General features: G+C 39.9%; 1 protein-coding gene across 6 annotated transcripts in view; it reads right to left on the reverse strand.

Annotated features, from left to right (window-relative positions):
• Positions 1-2,391: 2,391 nt before the first annotated feature.
• Positions 2,392-26,015, reverse strand: part of LOC125366783 (aldo-keto reductase family 1 member C4-like) — a 133,992-nt gene continuing 110,368 nt past the window's right edge. For 2 of the 6 annotated variants that reach the window (XM_048367496.1, XM_048367500.1), the window contains exons 6-9: positions 24,339-24,448; positions 23,928-24,089; positions 22,194-22,280; positions 19,718-19,960 (exon numbers count right to left, since the gene is read on the reverse strand). In XM_048367496.1, coding sequence (XP_048223453.1) covers positions 19,918-19,960; positions 22,194-22,280; positions 23,928-24,089; positions 24,339-24,448 — 402 coding nt within the window. In that variant the 3' untranslated portion in view covers positions 19,718-19,917. Of the gene's footprint in view, positions 2,624-3,482; positions 3,566-4,489; positions 4,656-5,152; positions 5,263-5,604; positions 5,728-6,181; positions 6,260-7,060; positions 7,178-8,655; positions 8,824-10,017; positions 10,138-19,717; positions 19,961-22,193; positions 22,281-23,927; positions 24,090-24,338; positions 24,449-26,015 lie in introns of those variants that run through there. The other 4 variants (XM_048367507.1, XM_048367499.1, XM_048367502.1 and 1 more) reach the window with 4 other exon arrangements.

The raw sequence follows: 26,015 nt of genomic DNA on the forward strand, positions 1-26,015 counted from the left end.
CACTGCCAGTGGCTCTTGGATGATTGTAAAGAAAAATCTGCCTGTACACCTCAAAAGGAAAGCTGTGACTATCAACGGTCACGGGCGCTGTTAGAACCCAGATTTCGACGATTCCAGCCAGGCCCCTGAAGGGTCAGGGAAGCACCTGAGGACTGTTTCAAGGTCGGATGTAAATTTGAATAAGCAGGCAAATGTGAAAACATGGACTCTGCGTAATGAGACCCGATTGCATTTCTTGGCTTTCCTCAGAAAACTGTCAGTTAACTCGGCCACCAGGGGGCGCACACGGGCCGCCGCCTTGCAGCAAAAGACACAGGCCCTGCGCTGACAGACTTGATTTTAGGTTCTCACTAAGAACATTGTAAAGGAAGAGTCAACCGAGTAACAAAATGAGGAAAACCTAAAGGGCGGCCTAGAGCTCGACACCTTCACGCCTTTCATCAGGAGTCCCTCATTCCCTTTGTGAATGGAAAGTAAATGCTCTGTGTGTCTTGGTTGACTTAATAAAGAGCTCCTCTCCCTTGGTCTCTTTGGGTCATGCGATTTCTATGCACGTTCCTCTTCCTTGCCCTGGGGCCTGCAGCAACACATTCCACAAAGGAAAGACAGACAGCTGGGACCCACTTTTGCTGATGACTTTAAGACCGGCCCTTGAATATTCATCTTCATACTTGTCCCCTACTGGGCACTTTGTTACTTTACAAGTATAAAAGTACAGAGAGTACATAGAAATTAAAGGCATAAAAAACATAGAAGGGAACCACTTAAACTTAGGGAGGTGTGAATTGACGTTATTTCAGTGAACAGCAGTCGGATGTGGACAGACTGTAAGGTATTTTCACCGTGTGGAAGATACTGATACAAGATACAGCTATCATCGGGGTCTGCCCTTCTTATACTTGTGATGAAACTCTGGGTATTTCAAGCTCCCAGTTTATGATTCAGTCTGTTGCTCTGGAAAATATTATCTGAGGAAATTGAGGTCATGTAGGCATGGACTCCTTTGTGAAGTGAATCAAACTCTCCCAACACCATGACCAAAACTAAAGGCAAGAAATTATCTCTCTTCTACAGAATTTATCTCTCTTCTATGACCTGACCCAGGGACTTGCTGATGATAAATTTTGATAAATTTTGTGCTTAGTACTCCCCGAGTCACTGAGGAGGTCCTCTTATCAGTTTCCTCTGGCTATTGCAACATTCCACCAATTTAGTTGCTAGCTAACTCCTGCACTTTTTGTTTTCTAGTTATGGGGATGGGAGTCTGAACGCTGTTGTTTACAGGGTTGTGTCCTAGAAAGTTTAGAGTGATATCATGACCTTGCCTTTTTCTGGTTTGTGGATGGGACCGGCATTCTTTTGACTGAAGAAGACAGCGTTGACCTCTCGCTCAGTCAAATCCTCAATCTTGCCAATTCTTAGTTTGGTATTAAGATAAAAGTGTAGGGTCAAATCTGTGAAACTGAAACAGACTCTCTCATACAGACAGTGTAGGGTCTGTAAGGTCTCTTAGATTTTTTTTTCCTTTGTCACTACTAAGCAATTTAAGGTGACTATTAACTGGGAACTGGCCAGTCACAAGTTTTCCCTGCAAACATTCAAGGTATTGAACATTACCAAACATGGATGAACACATGAGGCAATGGGTCCACACCGCGGAAGATCAAGTACATTGTTATATAAATAGACACTGGCCTCTAAATTCCTTAAATGGAGGCAAATTCCTTAAACTCCCCTGTGAAGTATGTACCCTGACGTCTTCCTTATAACAACCCTAGGTAGAACACTTCAAAATGTCTATTTCTTGCAAGGAAGTTGATGCCAATCTCTCTCTCTCTCTCTCTCTCTCTCTCTCTCTGTGCACTTCTTGGTTTTTGTATTCTAATCATACCCTGAAAACTTAATGAAGTGATTCTAGCATTATTTGATTGCTTATCTTTTCATTTGTTGTAATTGCTTGATATAATACTTTTATGAAGACTGCTGTAAAATCATGTGCACATAATGATGCACATAGCCAGGTGTGAATGCCCCTTTTTCACTCATTTTGAGATTTTTTCCATGTTCCCCATGTAATGTAAGCAAGTTTTAATTGAAATCTATTTTATTATTATGTATTCACTCACTATTATGTATTAATTTAACTTTGAATCTATTTTAAAATGTAAAAAAAAAAATGTATATCACACAATATGTACGGGAAAACTAATCCAAGAACTACAGGCAAGTGAAAAGCTGGACTGAAAGCTTGAGAGTACACCAGGACTTAGCACTTCTCACATTCATCTGCCCATGACCACTTCCAGTTATGTTGGCATTTCTCATTCATTGAAATAGGAAAATAAATAACACCCAAATCAAAGAATAAGTGACAAAGCTACAAGGGGCTAAGGTGTTTAGAATGCATCTTTATTTTCTTTGTGGGGGGGGAAAAATCTGAGATTCAGAAACTTCTATTTCCTCATACAGGAACTCAGCAGAATTGAACCAGCTCAGCAACATGGAGTAAACCAGCTTGCTTCTTACTCCTTTGCTTGCCAACTAAAGTAAAAGAACTTCGAAGCAGCCTAGAATCTGTGTTCATTCATTATCAGAAAATGGATAATTTGGGTGAGGAGAAAACCTAAAAGGTAAAAGGAGAGTCGTGGCCAATTAATTGTGTATAGGTTGGGCCTAGAGAAATTGAACTATTAATCTGGCATGATCTTGAAAATTAATATAGTTGTTTTGTTGTTGGTTTGTTTTGTTTTTGTTTTTGTTTTTGGTGCCAGTCCTGGGGCTTGAACTCACGGCCTGGAAGCTATCCTTGAGCTTTTTTGCTCAAGGCTACTGCTCTACCACTTGAGCCACAGCTCCACTCCTGGCCTTTTGGTGGTTAGTTCGAGATAAGAGTCTTTCTGACATGGCTGAAAGACTTTCCTGTCCAGGCTGGCTTTGAACTATGATCCACCGACGGCAAGCCCCTGAGTAGTTAGGATTATAGGCTTGAGCCACCAGGGCCCAGCTTCTGTAGTGTTTACTATAGTGATTTCAAAATTAGTTTTGAATACTACTAAGCACTAATAAACATCTAAGGCTATTGCCCCAACAGCGAAAGATTAGGTATGTTGTTATACAAATAGACACTTGCCCCCAATTTCCTTAAACAGAGGCAAACTCCTTAAACTCTCAAAAACTAGTTTTTTAAATGAAAAGTAAGCCAATTTACTCAAGCAGCAAAGCTTAGATGAGGTACCAAGTGAGCCAATGGGGGGGGGGGGGAGTTGAGTACTTGTACTGAGTACAACGCAAGCTACTTGTCTTGATTAGACAGGACCGTGGGCCTTGGAATAAATGTGGTCTCAGGATTGAGGGAAAACGAAATGTCCAGAAACTTCCCAAAGCGAGAAATTCTCCCTTCTGTGGATCATAATAAACTGAATCCCCCCCCCCCCCCATCCTCCTCCTCCTCCCCAGCCTCTACAACAGAACCAACTACTTACTCAGAATCTTCAAAATAGCGGATATTTCTGTTTAGGCCATGGAGAGCTTTCATATCCTCGGGTGTCAGCTCGAAGTCAAAAACCTATCACAAGCACAAAATGCCAGTCCTGAATCCCTGAGGCAATTACTATCACTTTCCGTCCCTCCCCACAAATACAACTACATGTGGATATTTCTGCAAGCTTTATGAAAGCATTTTCATGGACGTGAGATTCATGTCATTGTGAACATCCTGGGAGAATTTGCCAAGAACCTAGCCAATTTCACATTTTCCTTCAGAGACTTTTAATAGGTGTCTGTGATTAGAATAAAGAAATCCTTCGGATGTTTTAACCCAAATCAGATTCTTCCATGGCATATACATTATGCTTCAGATGTATTTTGTCTTCTTCACATGTCATGTGGAAAGGTAGTCCCCATTTTTGGTGACATTGAGGAAATGGCGAGATCTTCAAGATGTCTTTGAGCCACAGACTCTGCCCTTGGGAAGTGATGCATGCTAATTGTATGGGGTAGGGTTAATTCTGGAGGCAGAGACAGGTCCTTCCATCTCCTAAATTACTTACTGAACTAATATGTGGTTTGAAAGTGTACCTGCTCTCCAAGTGTTGTCCTTGTACACACTAACTCATACCACTTTCCACCATGCTAAAGGCCCTGGCTAGATTGCCACTCTCAGACTGCCCAACCACCCTCACTGTGAGGTAAATAAACTTCCTTATAAATTACTCAGACTCTACTACGTTCTGACAGCAAGAGAAAACAAATGAAGATACAGTGAATCAAAGGGTGATCGGAACAGAATTCAGGGTTCACCTCCTATGTAGTATTCCTTCCAATCCCTACAATCCCTCCTTCATAGTAGTTAAATATAGTGCTCGTAGGTGTAGAACGTACAAGCTGTGTCTAAATGTGCCTTGAGAGTCTCACAAATTTACTGCCTGCCAGGGAGAAAGGAGGTGGCTCGTTGGGTCTCTGTAGCCCACAGTCTCGTGAGGCCCAGTACCTGAAAGTTCTCTTGCATTCTCTTCTCATTGAAGCTCTTAGCAAGAAAAGCCAATCCTCGCTGCAATTGGTACCGCAGGGCCACCTGGGCTGGGGTCCGCCTGTGCTTTTCTGCAATGCCATTGAGCACTGGATCCTCTAAGAGAACTGGGTTGTTCTTGTTCACCCTGAGAAGAAAGGCAGAGATGTCTAAGAATGAATATCTTATTTTTCTCAGGGCTCACCATCCAGGTTGATGATGACGAATCATCTAGAGTATTCATTTTTTATTACCCCCTGTGTGTCTCAGTGTCTATTTTTCTTCGCTTGATACCTACAAGACTGAACCATAAAGGAAAGAAAGAGGAAACTTTGGTACTTTTTAAGCCTTTCAGAGGAATGTAGTAAGTGAATATATCAGAAAGATAACCATTTATCCGAAGGGAGGCTCAACAATGGCCACCAAAGGGAATAGGTGTCGTAGGAGAATTTGCAACTGTAAAAAGGGCTTAGTGCAATTTTGTTATTCCACGGTTATTTAATGAATCTTTTCAGTGTAAGTGAGAGCTAGTGAAGGTTTGCAAAGATGAAATATTCCTTCATCCTTCATTTCCCCTCCTCTGCGGAGCGGTGACCTCAGAAGGTCCAATAGGTATGGTGAACGCATCTTTATGGAAATCCTTACCATTCCTTGTCTGTGTTGGAACCCAAGGCAGCATAGGCAACCATGACAATGTCTCTGGACTTGCAGAACTCCAGCAGCTTGCTTTGGTTGAGGTAAGGGTGGCATTCCACCTGAAGAGAGCCAAAAGCAAGCGTCAGCTTGCCGATCCACGGGCCACCAGGAGGAAAAGGTACGGGCTGTGAGTTTGTTGACCTTTTGATGAAACGTGGCTATTAGTCATTTGCTAGCTCTATCTTTTGGGCATAACCAAACACTCATTGGTAGGTGCCTCAACCGAAGCTTAGATGTTTTACCTACACCGGGTTAGGCACTCATGTCCCTGTATTTTGAAATACATCTAGGTGATGTGATCATCAAAGGTACCTGAATGTTCAGTGTGACAGGTGACTAGTTAAGGAAAGAGGAAGCTGAAAGGGAAGAAGAGGCTGATGGGACAGAATGGTGGGGCTCACCTGGTTACAGACCGGCTTGTACTTGAGTCCCGGCATGTTCAGGATCATCTCCAGCTGCCGGCGGTTGAAGTTGGACACCCCAATGGACTTGGCCAGCCCAGCCTCCTTACACTTCTCCATGGCCTGCAGAGAAGAGGCTTGTGGGAAGTATTCTGCCGTCCAGTTCTAGAAACCCTCACAATCAGTTCCCTCATCTATGGGCATTCTTTCTCCAAATGTCATGTTTTTAAAGAGTTCTACCCTCTCATTCCTGTTGTTGTTGTTGTTTTTATTGCGTACCTGTGCCCGAGCCTGCCCTATTATTCTCAGTCCCTTACAAAGCTTGGCCTTGCATACTACTTAAGAATCCAGAGAGTCAGAAACCTTTGTTCTGTTCACTGACATTTCCTGAGTGCTAAGCACACTGCTTGCTGGACGTGCTGAATGAGGAAGTCAATGACAGGTGAAAACTGAAGGATACTCAGACACTTGCCCTAGCAGAAGGGGAAGAACTGGGCTGAATCCCCCCTTCCCCGAATCTCTTGTCCCTCTGCTCTCTGCTCAAGTCAGAGATGGAGTTTCTCTTCCATGCACTCACCTCCCATGTGCTGCAGAGATTCACAGCATCAAAAATGAGTTTCCCCTGCGAATCCTTGGGGAAAATCTCCTCTCCAGGCTGGACCAGAGAAAGGGAAGGAAGCTCTGGGCAGCGCCTGGCTCAGCCAAGCTCGTCCAGACTGACATACCAGATACACACTGAGACCAGGGAATAATCTGTTCTTTGTTTTGAAAGGATTTACAAAGTTAATTTAAAGGCAAAGAAGCAGACTTCTAGAGAGGTTTGGATGAATCAAAACAAATGAATAGAAAGAACCTTTGGAGGAAGTGATAGAGAATCAAAAACTCTTCGCAAGTAGTTCTACAATATACTTTCTTGCATGTGAACAGAACAACAACAACCAAAAAAGAAGATGGATACTGATGTGTCAAGCTTAGCCCAAGATACCCACACACCTGTCCTAGATAAAATGTAAGGTAACATCCTCAACTATGGACCACTGAGGAAGAATCTTGTCCTTCCCCTTATTGGTGAATTGTCACCGTGTCAAATACTGAGCTTATTAAATTTCCTGTCCTTTAACTGAACAGCACACAGGACATTCTCCACACGTAAATGAACATGGGCGTGTGGGGTGAGATTCAGAAGCGTGGGAGCATGTCAATACAGGCGGTACATTCACAGGATCAAAGACACTGAGAGCCAGGAATTCCTGTGGGGGGGGGGCTGGAATCACGAAATGAGGGGGCACACAGTTTGAGAAAGAGAAAGATTATTATGTATATTCCTTATCCACCTTATGTACTCATATATATGCAGATTTTCACATGTGTGCAGATTTTTATGTTGATGATCAAAGTCAAAACAAAAGACACACCCCTCCCAAACCAAGAAAATGGAAAGGAATTCCCTGCTCACCTTCAGAGGTACTGGGAAGTGAATAAGGTAAAGATCTACATAGCTCAACTGAAGGCTCTTCAGTGATCTTTCCAGCCCTGCTTGGACCAATTCTGGACGGTAGAAGGTACTCCACAGCTGCGGAGGTGGAGAGAGAAGTTGTCTGGGATTCGGGGATCAAGATGCATTGTATTCATATATTGCCTTGTTAAATGGCAACTACTTAAAGGTAAAAATCAAATTTTCAAAAGAAGAGTCTTTAGGAACAATTACTAACGTAGCAAGTGAACGGTATCCAGAAGGAAAAACTCTCTTATAATAGTTTACCCACTGAGGCTCAAGGGACATCACTGTGTAGGATTTTCAGACTGTATTGAGACAACACATAGAAAATGAATGCATGGTCCTAGTACCATGATCCTAAAACTCTAGAATGTGAAAGAATGATCCGCTTGGCTTGAACAATACTTTCCTGGGTTCTATCCAACAACATACTTGGAGGATAGACTGAGAAATTACCTGTGAAACAAGAACTCCCATGTGGCAACCATTCAGGAAGTTGTTGGTTGTTTTTTTTTTCCAAACTGTATTTAAAGGTTAGACTTTCCAAAGACAGTTATACCCAGTAAGAACCTATTTGTGGGAATATTAGTCTCTTGATTTAAGAAACAATCTAAGTAAATAATGGTCCAGAGGGAAGTGAAGTCTGCATACTCCCACAGACCTGAGCTGCTTTCTGGGTTCCTGACCTCAAATTTCGATTTCTTTACTCTTTTTCTGTTATATTTTGTTTTTGGCTTTGTTTGCTTTTGTGATTGTTCAGCAATGGTGGATGTAAACAATATTAGAAAAAAAATGACCTGTGAAGTTTTTGAAAGGCCACATAAACATTTTTATAAGCATTAACTCCATGGTTATATCAATTCTAAGGTATTTATCCCCATCACATGGGGAAGAGAAATATTTATTGACCATAAAACAGATTGAAATAGGAAGAGCAAAGTGCAAAGAGCTCAGAAACTTTGTTTTTTTTTTCATTTGGAAACTTTACTAAGTCAAATTGGCAGAGGATATAAAAGTTAAAAATTGATTCTTGTTTTGTTTGGTTTCAGAGTCTAGCTGATGAATGTACCTTACCTCAAGCTAGATTAAGGTATGTTAAGAACATGAAAAACAGCTAACTTTCAAAAATGTGAATACAGGTATATTTACCCCCAGTGAATTCCTGTGTTTAAAAGACCTCTAGCAATAACATTTTAGCATTCGAGTATTCGAACTGTATTATCTTTCCAAGAATTTTAAAGAAACCTTTTCATAAACTCTTCAGGAAAATGTTGTGAGGTAAATAGTACTCTTCATTTCATAGTTTGAAAACCTGCAGCATGGAGCTTAAGTCTAAGGCCATGTGTGTAATAAGTGTCAGAGAACTGGGTTCATAAATAGAAATCAGAGCCCCAAATCTACACCTAGAGCCAGGTCCCTTGGTGCTTAGCTAGAGGGAATCCAAAACAAATCCAACCAGTAAGGAGGGAAATAATCAGAAACAAAGCCACCTGTCCTACTGACAGTAAGCGTCACCGAGCGGCAAGTACAGCACGTGCATCTGTACATAGCACCTTGGAAGTGTAAAATATGTCTTCCCTCTTCACAGTGCCATCTGCAATCTTCTTCTGGATGGCAGATCCAACCTCCTCTTCATTTTGGTATAAATAGGCGGAGTCAACATGGCGGTAGCCTACATCAATTGCTCTCTGAATGGCCTCCTTGACCGTACTCTTGGCAACCTAGAAGCACATGAACAGATAAAAGACTTCCCACACTCGGCAAGAGCTGAGTACATCCGTAAGCAGAGCAATGCAACAGAATCTCTTATTTTTCTCCTTTTTTTTTATTATTTGCTAGGATGCTAAACACTATTTTTTTTGTGTGAGGAATGATGTCCATGATGTAGTGAGTGAAACACAGAAGTGAAAACACAGTTGTAGATCGTGAGCCTTCTATTCTGAACATAATGCATATTTACACATGAAAATTGTATGTACTTTCCCAAGTGTGGAAAAAAATAGGAAGCTACCTACCTGTTGGGTCCCCATGACGGTCGCAGCCATTGTGTGAGGTCGTACTGAGGTTTATGGTGCTTGCCAATTTCTATGGTGGAAATATTTCCCACCATAGCCAATTTCAAGCTTCCAAAATAATAAACAGTGCTCACAATTAATGCTTTGAGTCTCAACCAATAACAATACTGGGTTTAACTATCTCTGAAATTATACTATCTGTGTGATATATAGGATTTCATAACCTGTAGATTTACATTCCTCAATTAATTCGCTCTGTAAGAGATTGTTAAACTGGTGGAAACCTAAATGTCTTGCCAATCTATTACTTCAAAGAAACTTACCATCAGGTGGAATAAATTGATAATTTACCTTTGGAAACCTGGAAAAACACTTCAAAGGAACATTTCAGAGTGAACAAAAATCTAAAAGAAAGTAAACTTTTTTCCCCACTCCTAAATATCTCATCGCCAATTCCTTTTGTGGCCCTCCTTCGAAGCTGATACCTTTCTTAGCTGTCTATTGCTCTACTGGCCCACAATGGCCCAATTTACCTCTCTCGGGCCAACACTTCAACTGTGATCCTTGCATAAACAAATCACAACCAATTAGAGTTGTGGGGTTTAAATCTTAAGCAAATGTACTTTGTGGATGAGAGTCCTCAGAACAACATTTTTAAGAAGACCCTCTAAAATTTTGTATTTCTATAAAAGTGGCAGAGCACTAAATTTGGATCTCTGTAAATGTACGCGATAAGCTGGGGAAAAGCGTCTCGCAAATGAAGGTGCGGTCCCCCTGGATTCCCCAAACCACATGGCAGCTAGTAGCTGGAAGCCAGCTAAGCCTCTCCTCCCTCTCCAGCCCATTACTTTACTAGATGCAGAGGTATTAGGATTATTAACTTGTTACAAGTATGGTTACCTTATTAGAAGCCGAGGTGCCCAATCCCAGGACAGGCATTAAATAGCCGTCGCTCAACTTGACGAGTCTGCTCATCTTTTCACTCTTCCAGCCAAACACACACCGGTTTCTTCTCGACCTATAGAATCTTATAAGAGGAAAAGAGAAGGTTATTTTTTTGGAAGACAATGACTAGAAGTGAGTCTCAGCAAAGCCATTTAGACCTTACCATAAAAAAAAATGGAAAAAAAAAGGCCCTGGGTTCAACATTCAGCACCAAAGAAGTTTAAAAACCAAGCCCAGTCCACAATTTGGTGTTAGTTTGTATGTTTCAACTTTAGCATAATCATAGGTACATCCAGGGCCTTCCCTCACTAATGGCTCCAGCTAGAACCCAAGTACAATAGTGAGTAGAAGAAGCCAGAGTAGGCTTTATCATCTTCTTCCTGGTCCAAGCAGGTAATGTATTCACTATATATAAGCAGGTAATATATCTCAAGATTTTTATTAGATATAGATATACACTGTGCATTTTTCTTGTGTCAATTCTTGCATTTTTCTATGGAATTTGCCATCTTTATCTGAGTGTTTTTTAAGAGGAGGGTGCAGTGTCCTCTCTTTTATTCTTGATTTTGGTAATTTTCTTATGCTGTGATTTTTTTTTAATTATTTAAATGCAAGGTCTGCAAATTTGGTTGCACTGACACCCCCCCTCCCCCACATTTTAGTTTCATGGAATTTATTGTTTTTATAATTCTGGTCAACTTATATTGCCTCTAACATTTAGAATTTCCTTTCTTTGATTGCTTTGATTTTAATGTACTATTTTTTTTCTTAGTTTCTTGGGACACATGGTGTTGGGTGATTGGCTTGAAGTTCTTTGTCATCTTGATGTATTTTTACAGTTACAACTTTCTCTGTAAATACTGGTTTTCAGCATCTCATGGGTTGCCAATAGGGTTATATTTTTTTTATCATTTTAAAGTATTTTATTTCTCAACATCATCTTCTTTGATATGCTAGTTACCCAATCTAGTGTCATTTGAGTTCCATAGATATGGCTTGTCTTCAGGTTTCCTTCTGTTAATGAATTTTAACTTCATTACTTTCTGGTAAAGGAGTTTCTTTTGGATGACATCATTTCTGTTAAGTGTGTTCAGATTTGTTTTGTGGTTTAACCTGTGATCTATCCTATAGAAATGATCCTTGTGTGCTCAAGAGCTGGGCAGTGGTAGCTCACACCTATAATCCTACCTACTTAGGAGGCAGAGATCTGAGGATTGCAGTTCCAAGCCAGCCTGGGCAAGAAAGTATGTGATACTCTTATCTCCAATTAACTACCAGAAAACCGGAAGTGGAGCTGTAGCTCATGGTGGCAGAGCACTAAAACTTGAGCAAAAACGCTGAGGGAGAGTGCCCAGGCTGAGTTCAAACTCCAGTAGAGTGACATTCCGTAACTCTCAGTGAAAATAAATAAATTGATACTGTTGCTCAAGACTTAGTTAACCTCCAATTAGTTACTGAATAACTATTTAATTCTGTGTATTAAAATCTCCATATTTGAATTGTTTCTTTCTGTAATACTGTCCATTTCAGGTCCAAAGGGTTCCGATATTATGTGTATATATGTTTCCAGTTGTTCTTTGTTCCTGATGAATTGGTTACCCAGGCTGACTTCAAACCCATAATCCCCCAGCCTCAATCTCTGTGAAAATACATGCAAAATTTTGAAGAGGGAGATAATTTGTTAAAATGTATATGATCACGAGATATCTCTATATCCATGCAACTATACTCTACATTCCGACACTTTTAAACTTTATACAAATTCACTCAAATGTATAAAAGCATGAATGATAAAAAAATTACATAAAAGGAAAACATGAGGGAATTATGATTTATAGGACCTCAAGATTTATGAAGAAATAAATAGTATATTCTTAAAATAGTATATTCGTGCTTGTGAGCTGGAAATATGGTCTAGTGGCAAGAGTGTTTGCCTCATACATGTGAAGCCCTGCGTTCAATTCCTCAGCACCGCATATATAGAAAAGCCAGAAGTGGCGCTGTGGCTCAAGTGGCAGAGTGCTAGCCTTGAGCAAAAAAGAAGCCAGGGACAGTGCTCAGGTTCTGAATTCAAGGCCCAGGACTGGCAAAAAAAAAAAAAAGTTCCTATTTGCAAAAAATTACACAAAATTACAGTGGCATAGGTTACAGACTTTGGAGTTACCTTTTACTTATATGAGAATTTAAGATGTGATTTAAGAGGTAATACAACTTAGAAGAAAAAATGGACTATTAATTAAACATAGCCAGAACAAATAATAGTTATTCACCTCAAGGAAAATAAGACTGGAAATCTCCTTGTATACTACTGTATGTAAAAAGGAAGCCCAGTATATAAATGACATAAAATATAATAAAGAAGAAATAAACACTCTTTCAAAAGACCTTAAGACACCTTCTAAAACAGAATCTTGGCTATGAAACTGCCTTACCAAGAGACCAAAATATCAATTGATGGAAAAGAGCTAGAATACTTGAACGTATGAAAACTAAAACTATTACTTGGCAAAAATTACTATTAACATAATCATATTAATAAACATAGAAACATATTAATAAGCATATTGATTTACTATACCATAATCAACAAACAAAATAATAGGTTTTATAAACCAGATGAAGGAGGCTAATATACCCTAAGACAGATGTTAGATATTGATCTGTAAATAACACATTTTCAATTAAAATTGTCTAAGATGCCAAAGAGCTGCTCACAGAAGAACAGAGCTGAATGGCAACAAGCACAGTAAAGTCTGACTAGTTTAACTAATAGCCCAGGGAAAGCAAATTAGACTGACAGAGATTTCTTTCTAGAGCCACATAAATGACACAAATTAAAGACTCGTCTAATCTATTGTGGGCTGGAAGGTGGATAAGAAATTCATATGTGTATGATAGAAATGTGAAAATCAACTGCAAAATCAATCCCTCAGTAGCCATCAAGACTAAATTTCATATGCCACGTGATCATGAATCCTGCTTTCATACAAATAAAATCTTTATAACCACAAACGCGTACACACACATACACACATATGTTATGTATGTTCACTCTCAACAGCTTGCCCATGGGAAAATCAGTGAATACGTGTAGTACATTGAATCCACAGAGTATTTGCTATCTAGAAAAACGGAAAGCACTCCGTCTGCTTGAGACAAAGGAGTGAGTTAGAAAACAGTTTTGCTCAGACCTAACCAAACACTTTCCATATTTTTACTTATAAATACAAACATATATTTAATCATACTCTATGGCCATAGAAGAATATGGAAAGTGACTGAATGAGGCTGATAAGTTACTGAATAGAGAAGGAAGGGCACAAGGAGACATGCAGGAAGAAAAACAAATTAAAATTTTTAAAGTGCATAAAATTGTGCATATATATAAGAAACTTTACATTTATTCCATATATGGAAATTAAAATTTCAGTGACATTGAATTAGAAAGACAGCTAACCACCAAGCCCTCAGTATTGCCACTTAAAGGACAATTTACAATTTATAGCCAACTAAGTAGGAATGTGCAAACACCAATAGAGGAAGAATTCTTGACTTTTGAGAGTTGTTTTCTCTATATAAGGATTTTGGTCTTACCTAGCAGTGGGTGTCTAGTGTATGTCAAACCGTGAGTAGGAAAATTCTGGACTTCACAGGAAGAGGAGAAGCAGTTACCCAATGGACACTGGAAAGATTGCTAGTGGCTTATCTGCTTATTGATCTTCCAATGCCAAGCTTACCAAACAAGTTAGTATTGATTGCCATCTGTACTTGTGTTTTCAAGCCCCTCTCCTCTGCTACAGTTAACGTTAGCAAATGAGTTATGTTTTAATTTGGGGTGTGTGTGTGGGGGGGTGTGTGTGTGTGTGTGTGTGTGTGTGTGTGTGTATTAGGTCTGGAACTCAGGGCCTCTTGCTCTTACTCAACATTTTTATTCATGGCTGACTGCTACCACTTGTTTGGTTTAATTGTGAATAGAGTTAGACTTTTCTGCCCTGGTTGACTTCAAATTTTGATCCTCAAGTATCAGACTCTTGAATAATTGGGGGATCTTTAGAATGGAAAATCCTTATCCAAAGATTGGGAAACACAATTATAATAAAGGTTTGATTATTAATGGGTTCTGGGAGGTGCGGTGTTTGCCAAGAAACCAAGCATGAGACAAGAGAGAGAGAAAGACAGAGACAGAGAGGCAACTCAGGCCAGCAGATTTATTTCAGTCCAGGTTTTTATCCAAACAGGTTTTAACTGGGTTGAAATCAATAAAGCAAAGATCCATGAGAATACCCAGTGACAGGCTCAAAGGCCAGCATATTTCCTGCAATCCAGGATACTCTACAACAGGTTTCAATTGGGTTAAAATCCATTTTTTAAACAGCAAAGTTCCACAAGATTACACAGTAAGTAAGAGTTGAAGGGACCACCGTGACCCCTTCCCCGGGAGTCCGCGGTGTTGGGGAAGAGGTGAACGTGTCAAGCAGGCTGCCTCCAATGGTCCCACAGACGTGGTCCCCGGGGGTCCGTTGCTCATGACAAATATCTGCTAGATCACCCCAAGCAATTGGGAGAGGGTTAGAGATCTGGCAACTGTTTCTAGGTGACTGAATCCTGCTTCTGGTGTTAGGAAGGAAACTGTATATTTTAAAAGGTATCAAGACAACACGAGATTATAGAAACCACTACCTATAAATGCAACAAAAAGGAAGTAAGCATGATTGTAAATATTAGAGAGAAGTACATATCTCTGAGGACTTTCATGCCCCCCCCCAAAAAAGTTAACAGCTCCTAAAATCTGAAGCCATGTAACATTCTTTCAGGAACTGGCCAGAATCTGATATGGAAATTCAGAATTTGCCAGACAATGAATTTTGTAGCTATCATAGACAATCCTATTATAGACACAGGAAGGGAGTCCTTTTTTAGAATTAATATATATGGACATCTTCAAACAAATAAGTACATGAAGAATGGTGGTACAATTCATTTTTCTTGGTTAATTTTCATCCTTAACCTCTCAGAAGTGAAATTTCACTGAAGCACTTTTCTTTATTACATATACGTTGGGATGGAAAGTTGCTGATTCCTCAGGGAAGTAAGACTAAGAAAAATCAAGTGCAACACTGAATGATCTGATATTACTTTTTAAACAGTTATCAAATAAGACAGAAGTGCATGGAGCAATTGTCCTAACACTTTGGAAACAGCACTCTCCTGGGTTTCTTCAGGTTTTGTTGAAAAGTCTGAAAACACAGCAAAAATTTATTTGTCCTCATATTCCACCTAAGGCCCTATCTTGTTCCCTGAACTAGAGAGCAGTGTTCAAAATAACAACATATCTGTTCCTGGTAAGCATTTCCAGTACAGAGGCATGCTCTGAGTTGCAACATGGAGGTTTAAGATTGCGCCCTACGCCCTATGTTATGTTTCTCACACCTACACGGACCCGAGGTTGATTTTGTTGATAATTGCAGAGCTTTCTCATCTCATGTCCTCACAGCTCACTGAGGAAGCACAGACTCTTGGCCTCTGCTCTGTACCAGTCAGGCCTTCCCCACTCCTCCTCCTTTATTCTGCCTCAAAAATAGTCATTTGCCATTGCCAATTCTATGATCACAATGCCTTCGGTGCCATGATAAGAGCAGACATCATTGTAATATTCTTCACTATTCTTTTCTCATACTGAGTTTTCAACCATGAATATACTGTGTTCATTTAAATAGGAAACAGTTGAGGCTATTCATATTGGGGAGGGTAAAAAAGAAAGAAACCAATTCATTGAACACCAGTTCTTTACTTCCCTTCTACCCCCCCCCCTCAATTTCCTCCATTTTCCTTTGGTTTCTCATATGTGTGTGTATACATATGTGTATGTGAGATATATATATATATAAGTTTATCTGACTTGGGGAGAAGGGAAAGCACAGAAACACTGGGACAAAGGGTGAACCAATGGAACGTCAATCCTAACTAGGCACTATGTTGGAAATGAACTTTACAACTTGGGGGGGACAGTGGGTGCGGGGGGGGGGGGGACTGGAGAAAATGAGGGAGGGCGTGACACTTCTGGAAAAGAAATGTACTCAGGACCTGACTTACGTAGCTGTAACCCCTCCTGAGGAGGCCAAACAACAGGGAATCGCTCCAGTTCTCTCTAGCATTTAAGAGAATCCCAGAAACACAGAGACCAATTTAGGTAAACCATTTCCTTGATTCTAAATGATATAGTAGTTTCTTGAGGAGGAAAATCTCCTGACATTTAAGTACAACTCAGTAGTGTCACAGTTGTGATCATATTACTGTTTTCAAATGAAGAGGTGGCTCAGTCATCTAGGAGTTGATCATTGTACTCAAGATATTGAGTCTCGATCACTCAGAGCAACACAGTTTTTCTGTAGAGGCAATTGCATATGGTTTACACCCATTGACAAATGACCATAATTTCTAATAACTTTCTGACATCACCAAGACTTTTATGTTTGTGAAGAATTACAATTGAAATAGATACTTTGTCAAATGGTGGACTTCAGACAACAGGGGTAGAAATGGGATGGAAATAAGAAGGATAAACATTCACACAGTGAGACCAAGGGAGGATATTCTTAGGAGGAGATCACAAGGGCTCAATAACTATGTATATATGATCATATAAGATGATGCTTATTTTTTATCATGCTGTTAGAGGTTCTTTGTTCTTTTTTTTTTCTCTGCTTTTTCCCTTTTGTCACTGTTTTTGATTTCCATACCCTTTGTCTTGTATGTAAGTTTATCTGCTTTGGAGAGGGGAAGGGCAAGCACAGAAATGGAGGGACAAAGGGTGAACTAATTCAGTAGTGATACTCACTGGATACTATGTTGGAAATGAACTATACGACTCAGGGGGAAGGGAGGTCAGGAGGCAAAAAACTGGGAGAAAATGAGGAAGAGTGTTACATTGTTCAAAAAGAAAGGTGCTCAACACTTGACTCACATAACTGTACCTCCTCTGCACATCACTTTTACAATAAAAAAAAATTTAAGGATAATGTTGATAGTTCTCCCAAAAGGTGTGTTTTTGTAAGGCTAGATAGAACTGGTGGTGGTGGTTAATATTAGGGGGGTTAATATTAGGTAATCAGATTGGAATGTGGTAGGTAGAAACTTTCTATTTAAAGATGTACTGAGAAAGGCAAAAACAGTAAAAGAAGGGTAAATAAATACAAACAAAAAATGATATGGCACTCTAGTTACCGACTTGGTGTTTAGGTAACAAAGGATTATGGACAAAAGATTAAGATAGAAAAAAAAAGAGCACAAAAGCTATTCCGTTTGCAAAGAGAAGGATGTGGAGTACCATTGGGAAAGCAAAGAAGTATAATCCATGGTTGAATGCTGACATGAAGTGAGAAATGAGGGGGAAAAGCAACTAGAAAGAAGGGACAATGGGCAAAATGTACAAAAACTGGCCAAAAGTTAACTAACATACATAAAAATCTAGGTATGATATCAACAAAAAGGCAGCCCCCAAAAAAGAGAGAATAACAGCCAAAAACTTGTTTCCCACTTCTCAGCTGTAGTTGTACTGGATGAGGGGGAGGGGGACTGGCAGGGAGCGACGGAGTTAGAGGTTTTGCTCATTGTAATGGCAACCCCCCTCTAGAAGGGAAGGCTGGAGAGATCTAACCAGTCTCCAGAGAGGGTTTCTGGAGTCTTAAGTCCTGACCCACACCCTTTCCACGAATAGTGCGACTCTCTTGTTTCCCCTGGGTCTGCAAACCCACCGACTGCTAGGATGAGCCATTCCTTCCGGGGTTACCCCACCTGCTGTCCATTATACTGCAGCCATTTATAACGCGCAGGTGGCACTGAAAGTGCTGCCAAACCATACTTCATTGTTCCAGCTATTGTTCCCCTGGGGGATCCCATGATGCCGTTGGTACGGAGCTTGGAGAATTCTTCTGGCCTCTTGTTATGCCACCTTCAAGATGCGTGCCTGCAATGGTGGTGGTGGGAAGATTGTGTATGGTGGATGCTGCAAGCGCAAAGGATGCTGGGGGAATTTAGACTGCTGTGTTACTGGCTCTCATGTGTTTAGCTTCTTTGGCTGGGAAGCTGTTTTATGTTTTGTTGGTGTGTTTATACTTCTACACTGCTGAATCGCTAGGAAGTACCGCTTGCTTCTAAATCAGCCTCTTGAATTTAACTCTTTTGCTTATACTTTTTTTGCACTTGTTACAAAAATGTCCCAGCTCTTGATTTTTATGACACCCTTCTTTGTGAGTCCCGATTGCTAGTTACATTTAGTTCAAAGCCTCCTGCTTGTGTGGGTGACTACTGGAGACTCCTCAGATTGCAGTTGAGATCAGCCCAGGCAGAAACCAAACCCTGCGCAGCCTTAGGAGAAACATGTTGTTTCTTATGCTGCTGAAACAGCTGTAGTACAGGAGAGCCTCTTTTGTAAACTTGGTTAAAAGTTGTAATAAATAGGTTAAGCTCATGGTCCTGAGGGCCCAATACAGACCTCTCACTGAATAATCATCAATGTGATTCAACCTACACAAAGCCATTGGGGAATGAAACATGGATACTGGTCTCACTGGCACCAGCTTGGCATTTTGGTGGCTGGTGGGGACTTTCCAAAAATTCTTAGAGGTGAAGCCCCTCCCCCATTCCCAGGTAATAGACGTGCCTGAATTCCTAGAAGCCAGGAGAGGGACTTGCACAATAGGTTACTGGGCCAGACAGACCTGGAACATGAACTCATGGGACTGAAATTTCCAGCTCCCTGTGACTCTGCCCTGTGACCATGACCCTGTTTAGGTCCAGACTGTCTCCCTCAAGCCGCCCTGCCTCCTGATTCTCCTCTTCAAATCTGCATGACAGCAGATCTGGTTTTGTTGAGATTGTTCCTCTGCCCTTTGTTGACTCTACTGCCCTAATGGTTCCATTTCCTAACAGTGTTAGGTGTGTTTGAAGTTGCAAGCTCTGGGGGCACGTGTCTGCTAGCCGTTGTGGGCTTTCTAAGAGAGACTCCCAATTGGACCTCTTAAAAACAGAAGGAAAAGAAATTCTTCACAATTGGTTTAATAAATGAACGAAGGCCAATACATAGGCTGAGACGTCTGTCTTATCTTCACACTGTCTTGGCAGCCGCCACAAAGGGCCTGACAACCCAAGGAGGGCTGACTTTGGCACACCTGGTTTCATCTGCACTTCATTCACCACACCGCCCCTTCGCTCTGCTGAAAAGGGTTCTTCTGTCTTCCACATATATTTCTCCAAAGAGTATTTTCCAGGGTTTGCCCAGGACCTTTTCAGGCTGGTTCCCTTTCGCCTTTCGGCCAATCCTCACACACACACAGGTCTCGTTGTCTCTCTCTCTGATCTTTGAGCTGCTCAGCAATCTGGAAATGTGGGTCACACTTCCCACGTGTGGAAGGGTCTCAGGTGTTGTTTTCCTTGTTCCTTGAAGGGCTGGAGAAACTCTGATTGATAAATACCAGCAAAGCGTTTACTCCATTCAGGCTGAGACAGCTGCCCACCGCAGCCCAGAAGTGTCTGTTGGTTTTTGGTCATTTCCAAGCCCTTAGCCAAACTAGATTCCTGACTTATCATTAAAGACCAGGGGTCTTAATGAGTCAAAAAATAAAACCATCAGGCAATAGAGACTGACATACATAAATGTTGAGACAAACTGATATTTTATTTCTTTTCAGAAAAACAGACAGATAATTCTGCTTCCGGAGCTAGGTATTTCGTTTCACCAGAGGGACAGTAGCTAGCTAGCAGGCAAGGTGTTCAATCATCAACATCAGAAAATTCTCCTGCATCATGATCCACGTGCGAAGACTTCTAGCAGAAGACACGGCAAAGGTCTGAATGCTAGTATTCATCGGCAAACGGATAATTAGGGTGACCAACAAAACTAAATTTAAAAAGAGAACCAAAAGTGCATAATTCATTCAGTGGTTCTGTCTCTATTAGAAATGCTTTCTAGTAAAGTAACATTACAGTAGAATTTTAACACACTTCTTTTCTGGTGAGTTGTAATGTTCCTTTGGTATTCTCATCTGCATGACTTTTTAAAATAAATAATTCATTATTTCTTTCCCTGAGAACATACAAAGAATCTAGAGTCAAGTATTCAAATACATCTATCTCTTCAAAAAGCAAAGACATTACCATTTTCTCTTCCCCAGTCCTGAGCACTGTCCCTGGCTTCTTTTTGCTCAAGGCTAGCACTTTACCACTGGAGCCACAGCGCCACTTCTAGCTTTTTCTGTGTATGTGGTACTGAGGAATCGAACCCAGGGCTTCATGTATGCGAGGCAAGCACTTTACCTCTAGGCCACATTCCCAGCCCTTCACCATTTTTTTTAAACTACAAATTCTAGTTTAAAGTGGAAAATTGTTTCCCTTTTCAACAAACCTTATCTTTGGGAGCTAAGCTTCACTGATGGATAGCAATGATTTCCCTCATTCATTCATTCATTATTTACTAAATTGCCAAATAAAGAAAATACCGGATTAAGACTCAAAAATAGAGAAATATGCTTACTATGTGTAATCTGAATGAAGTAATAGCAACTTGAAATGTAAAATGATATAAAAGGATTACTTCAAAGCACGTTAAATAGGAGTAGAGTAACTGGATGCTTGCCATTCTCTGTCCCTTTGTATCACACCTCTATCTTATCCTTCATATTTATTAGTACAAAATAAATCTATTTATCAATGATAGTAATATATCTGGAAATTTTTGATCAAACGCAATTTTGTATTACTCTGAACTTCTTCACATAGTATCACGCTTGTTTATTACTTTGAATTAAATTTGCCAAAGCAAGATCTCTCTCTCTCTCTCTCTCTCTCACACACACACACACACACACACACACACACACACACTCCTACCTTAATGTTCTTTACAATATATGTCCTTTCTCAAGTTCTGTACTTTTGCAATGAATGGAGCAAGAGTACAGATCTGGTGCCTATTCATTCTTCATGCATGGGGTCTTTTCTTGAATACTTGATACTTAATCTTTTTTTTGGCATAATTTCCTCATCCTCTGCACTGAAGTCTGCATATGGCAAAAACTCAATACCGGCTCTGCTTTTGGCTACCTCAAGGTAGTTTTTTTTTAGGGGGGGTAGAGAAGTGGGGGGAATTGCTGCTACTCATGAACTCAGGTCCTAGGTACTGTCTCTTCGCTTTCTCTCTCGTGGCTGGCACTCTACCGCTTGCGGCACAGCTCCCCTTCGACTTTTTAGTTAGTACATTGGAGGTAAAAGTCTCTTGGAGTGATCTTTCCAAGTTGCTTTGAGCTCTAAACCTCCTGAGTTTCTAGGGTTAGAGTCGTGACCCACCAGAGCCAGGCACGTAGCCATTCTCTTGTGATGTTCAGTTTCTGAGCAAACATGCAATGATTTAAAGAAAAAAAAAGGGGGGGGAGGACATATACAAAACTAAAGGCATATATTTGGCAGCTTATCATAAACAATTCTGTACAGAAAGGAGAATTTCTCATGATGACCACAGAATACGTGGGAGATGCCTTTGATTGGATAGAAATTGAACACGTTTGCAATATGACACAGTAAAGTTTATTTGGGATTTTCTTTTTGACAGTACTGGGATTTGAACTTAGGGACTCATGCCCCTTTATCGTGAGTTATCTTTGGGTTCGTTTCTCCCATATTTCCAGGACAACCCTGCTCCAGTATATCCCTTTTCATGTTTCTTGTATAACCATTGAAACAAGCATTCAAATATTGGTTGAAATGAAGAAACACTAGCCTTGACCTCGGGTTTTCCCAGTCTCTAACTGCTGAGTAGCTGGAATTTTAAGCATGAGCTACCAGGGCCTGGCCTAAAATTATCCTGATAAGTTATGCTAGAACACCAAGAAAGAACATCCTCCGGATTCATGAGAAATGAGAGGACTACACAGATGATATCACCAGTGTGGCTGTTCTCAAACATTCCATGGGCAGGTGCAGAGGTGCCAGAGTCAAAGAAAAGAACCCTGAGATGGCTTAGACCATAACATATCCCTGAACTCTGGCTGTCTTTTGTTTGCCTCCATATTTAATAACCATGTTATCTTCTTGTTTAGAAAACAAACAGATGAGACATATCCAGTAATGCTACTTACCCATCAGCCATAATGTATCGCAAATTTCTATTCAGGCTATCTAAGATTTTCATGTCCTCTGAAGTCAGTTGAAATTCCAAAGCCTGTCACATAGAACAGTTTTGATTATCTATCAAGAGCATATTTGTCCATCTAGAAATTGCAGAAAAACTACAGTGAATGATGCAGAGACGAGGCTTAAAATATCTGAGACACATCAAAAGTCACTAGTGATATTAAGCAAACACAGGTGAATAAGGACTCTAGGTGAAAGCCCAATAGAAGTCCATTCCTCCATGTAACAGATTGAAAGGTCAAGATTTCAAAGGCAGCCTAAGAAGAACCAAAGTGGGTACAATTCTGAGAGGACAGCAGCATGCCCTTAGATATTCCAAGAAAATCCAAAGCCAAATAGTTGAAGTCCAAAGATGATATATATATATAGAGATATAGATATAGATATCATGTATATGATCCCAGTAATTAACAGTTAGAATGCAAAAAATGTCATCGTCAATGTAATTTAAAAATTATTAAAGATAATAAAAATATTCAAAAAAATTATTTAGGCACTAATGATGTCTTGTTCCAAGGACATAGACATGGCTTGGAAAAGATAATACTGTGACAATTGGGGAAAAATTAACAGGTTAAAGATTGATCTTTATTGGGAAATTGAAACCAATGGGTTTATAAACCTTTAACCATACTGTAAATTTCTGACAAAGAAAGGGAGAAAAAAATGTCAGCTGCTGAAACATCACCACAAAAAAATGTTGGTTTATCGCATAATTCCTAAAGTACTTCTGGACATTTGGAAATTCTCAAGACAAAAAGAAAACTTTATCATGAACAGCATTGTGTTTTATGAATAAATACAGTAGAAGATGTAGAGAAACTTATGATATATATATATATATAGAAATGTAGTAAAATGTTACTTGAATTCAAGAAACCTATATTATTTTCCCAATGTGAAAACTTAGTATTGTGAAAGCCCGCTGACACCTAAGGCTGTATCAAAAGCATTAGGCAAGCTGGGCACCAGTGGCTCACGTCTATAATCCTAGTTACTTAGAAGGCTGAGATCTCAGGATTGTGGTCCAAAGCCAGCCCAGCCCGCAAAGTCCATGAGACTCTTATCTCCAATAAACCACCAGAAAACCAGAAGTGACGCTGTGGCTCAAAGTAGTAGAACACCAGCCTTAAGCTGAAGAGCTTAGGGACAGCACCCAGGTCCAGAGTTCAAGCCCCATGACCAACACTAGGCACTAGGCACTAGGCAAATGCCTAACAGCTTAATCTAGGTAGATGTTAGTAAAATGATGCTAAGAGTTATCATGAAAGATGTACTCTCGAATAAATAAGATACTCTTTAGTAAGAGTTCACTTTCATAGAGTTATTATTCTGGTCAGCAAGACTCATTTTCCTAAGTAATTAAGACATTGGAGAAAAAGTAAAGTTAATTGATAATAGGAGAGAGCATACTTATTAATATTAGGAAGCTTCTTTGCTGTTTTAAGAACCTACATACATACATATTTGAATCTCTGTTCAATAGTGTTAGGAGAACTTGTGGTTAAGAACAAGCTTGGAAGGAAAGACTCATACTTTAACAATAGAATGTACAAGAACTTCAATCTGTGTTAAAGAGTACGACACTCATAATCCCAAGCAATGCAATGAGAATTTTATTTCTATTAAAAGAAGAAATCTGCAGTATAACAAGGCTCAAGGCCTCCCTCCTCACCTTCATATTTTCTTTGATCCGCTTCGCATTGAAACTTGTGGTCAGGACCACAAGCCCAAGTTGCAGCAGGTAGCGGAGGCAAATCAGGCCTGGATTTTGCTTGTACTTCTTTGCCATGTCACCAAGAACAGGATCTTCCAAGAGAACGGGAGAATTCTGGTCCACCCTGGAAGGAGAGACAGAAAGGGTCATTTCTTCAGGCTATTCTGTTTGTTAGCAGATTTCCAAAACAGAAGAAAGTATTATTCCAGGGATTCTCAAACACATCAGCAGGATCTGAGAATCTTCACAGAATGCAGGTTTATCCTAGCTCCTGGAGCCAGTTGACAGTGAGCTCCAGAAAATGGAGTATTGGGGGAATTAAACTATTGCTTCAACTATAGTTTCTTAGATGTGATTCCCCTGTCCTTATTACCAAAATTTATATCGTTGAGTTCCCATAGCACCATAGGCAACCAGAACGATGTCCTTTGATTTGCAGAAATCCAGCAGTTTGCTTTGATTCAGGTAAAGATGACATTCTACCTGTAGAGGAACAAGATGAAAAAGTCTGATGTGAAAGGTTAAGAGAAAAGGCAAGAAGTATATCGTTGCTGAGATACATTGACCCTGTGTGCAAAATGTGAGAGACTAAATATCTTCTCCCTCTGTGAGGAGACAAAAAGAATTTTGTATGTGAAACAGGAAAGGAACTGGTTGAGCTTTCAATCTTGAATTGTAAAGCAAAACAAAATAATTTTGTACAAGATTAATGAGGTAAAATCAGAAGGGCCAAAAGGAACCAGTTGGACAGTTGGGGAGTGATATTTGAGCAAATTTTGAACTTCCAAGGTTAAAGAGTAGAAGCAATCCTAATGCACACAGTAGTTAGAAACGTATGGCTCCAAACAATGGACTAAGGTCTGAGATGGAGCAGGGAAAAACATTTGTTCTTACTTAAGGTGATTATTAAAATGTATTGTTAAAAACAATGTTAATAAAGCTACCCTGACTGCTAGAAACAATTGCAGTTCAAATGACTTTATATGCAAAGTTTCTGCAGTAAAATGTCAGGTGAGAAATGTAAAACATAATACTTCAAATATATTTCTTGCTTATACTACTGAGAAAGGCAAGTGGAAGAACTCATGAAAAAGGTCATTGATGAATTCTTAATACTGATGGATTTTTTTTTCAATCTGTGCAGAAAAACAGTCATGAAAGAGTAATCCTATTGTAAAATGATTAGCCAACAGACAACAAGTAACTGCAATGTGTGAAAACTTACTTTTATGAAGAAGAAACCTGATTAGAACATGATTCATCAAATGATCAAAATTAGCATTATACACAGGGAAATAACCAGACATGGCGTAGCACCCAGTGACATGTAATTTGGGAGTTCCAGCATGGGAAAAGAATCTCTTCTTTTCTCTAAGAGTATTTTCTTGACTAGAGAGCATAATGTTATATTTTAGTAGGAGAATTTTTATTTATCTACTTTTAGTGTACATTTCTTTTTGGACAATGTCACCCCTTCCCTTGCTCTCTCAGTTTTCCATTCTCGTCCCCACCCACAAGTTGTATAGTTCATTTTCAACATAGTGTTCAATGAGTATCATCATTTCGTTTCTTCACTCTTTGTCCCACCATTTCTGTACATTCCAAAAGGTATATAAATGAACACACAAAAGAAAAGAAAAGAAAAACAACCAAGAACAACTGCAACAAAAGAAACACCTTGTTTTCCATTTCCTAGAGTTCATTCACTTAATGTTTATATGAGTAAATATTTAGAACTAAATTCTAATTTAACAGTAACTTGAAATAGAGAAACAAATATCACTCATGAAAAGCTAAAATTCCAATAAATCTAGTGTCCTAAATAAATCCTCTTGGATAGCATGGAAGAGCCAGACTTTGAAGTCAGGCCCCACTTTACCACGCGAACCTGAGATAAGCAGGCCCTGTGAGCAAACCCAGAACAAGCTTATTAGGGCCCAGCAGGTCAAGAACTCTAACCTCCTGGGAATGCTTAACTTTAACCGCCCCCAGAGTGCCTCGAGCCCTGAGCCAATCAGATTTGTACCCCTGTCCTAATCTTGCTTGCTTG

This window comes from Perognathus longimembris, chromosome 18, assembly GCF_023159225.1.
Source record: "Perognathus longimembris pacificus isolate PPM17 chromosome 18, ASM2315922v1, whole genome shotgun sequence".
In the NCBI taxonomy this organism is placed as follows: domain Eukaryota; kingdom Metazoa; phylum Chordata; class Mammalia; order Rodentia; family Heteromyidae; genus Perognathus; species Perognathus longimembris.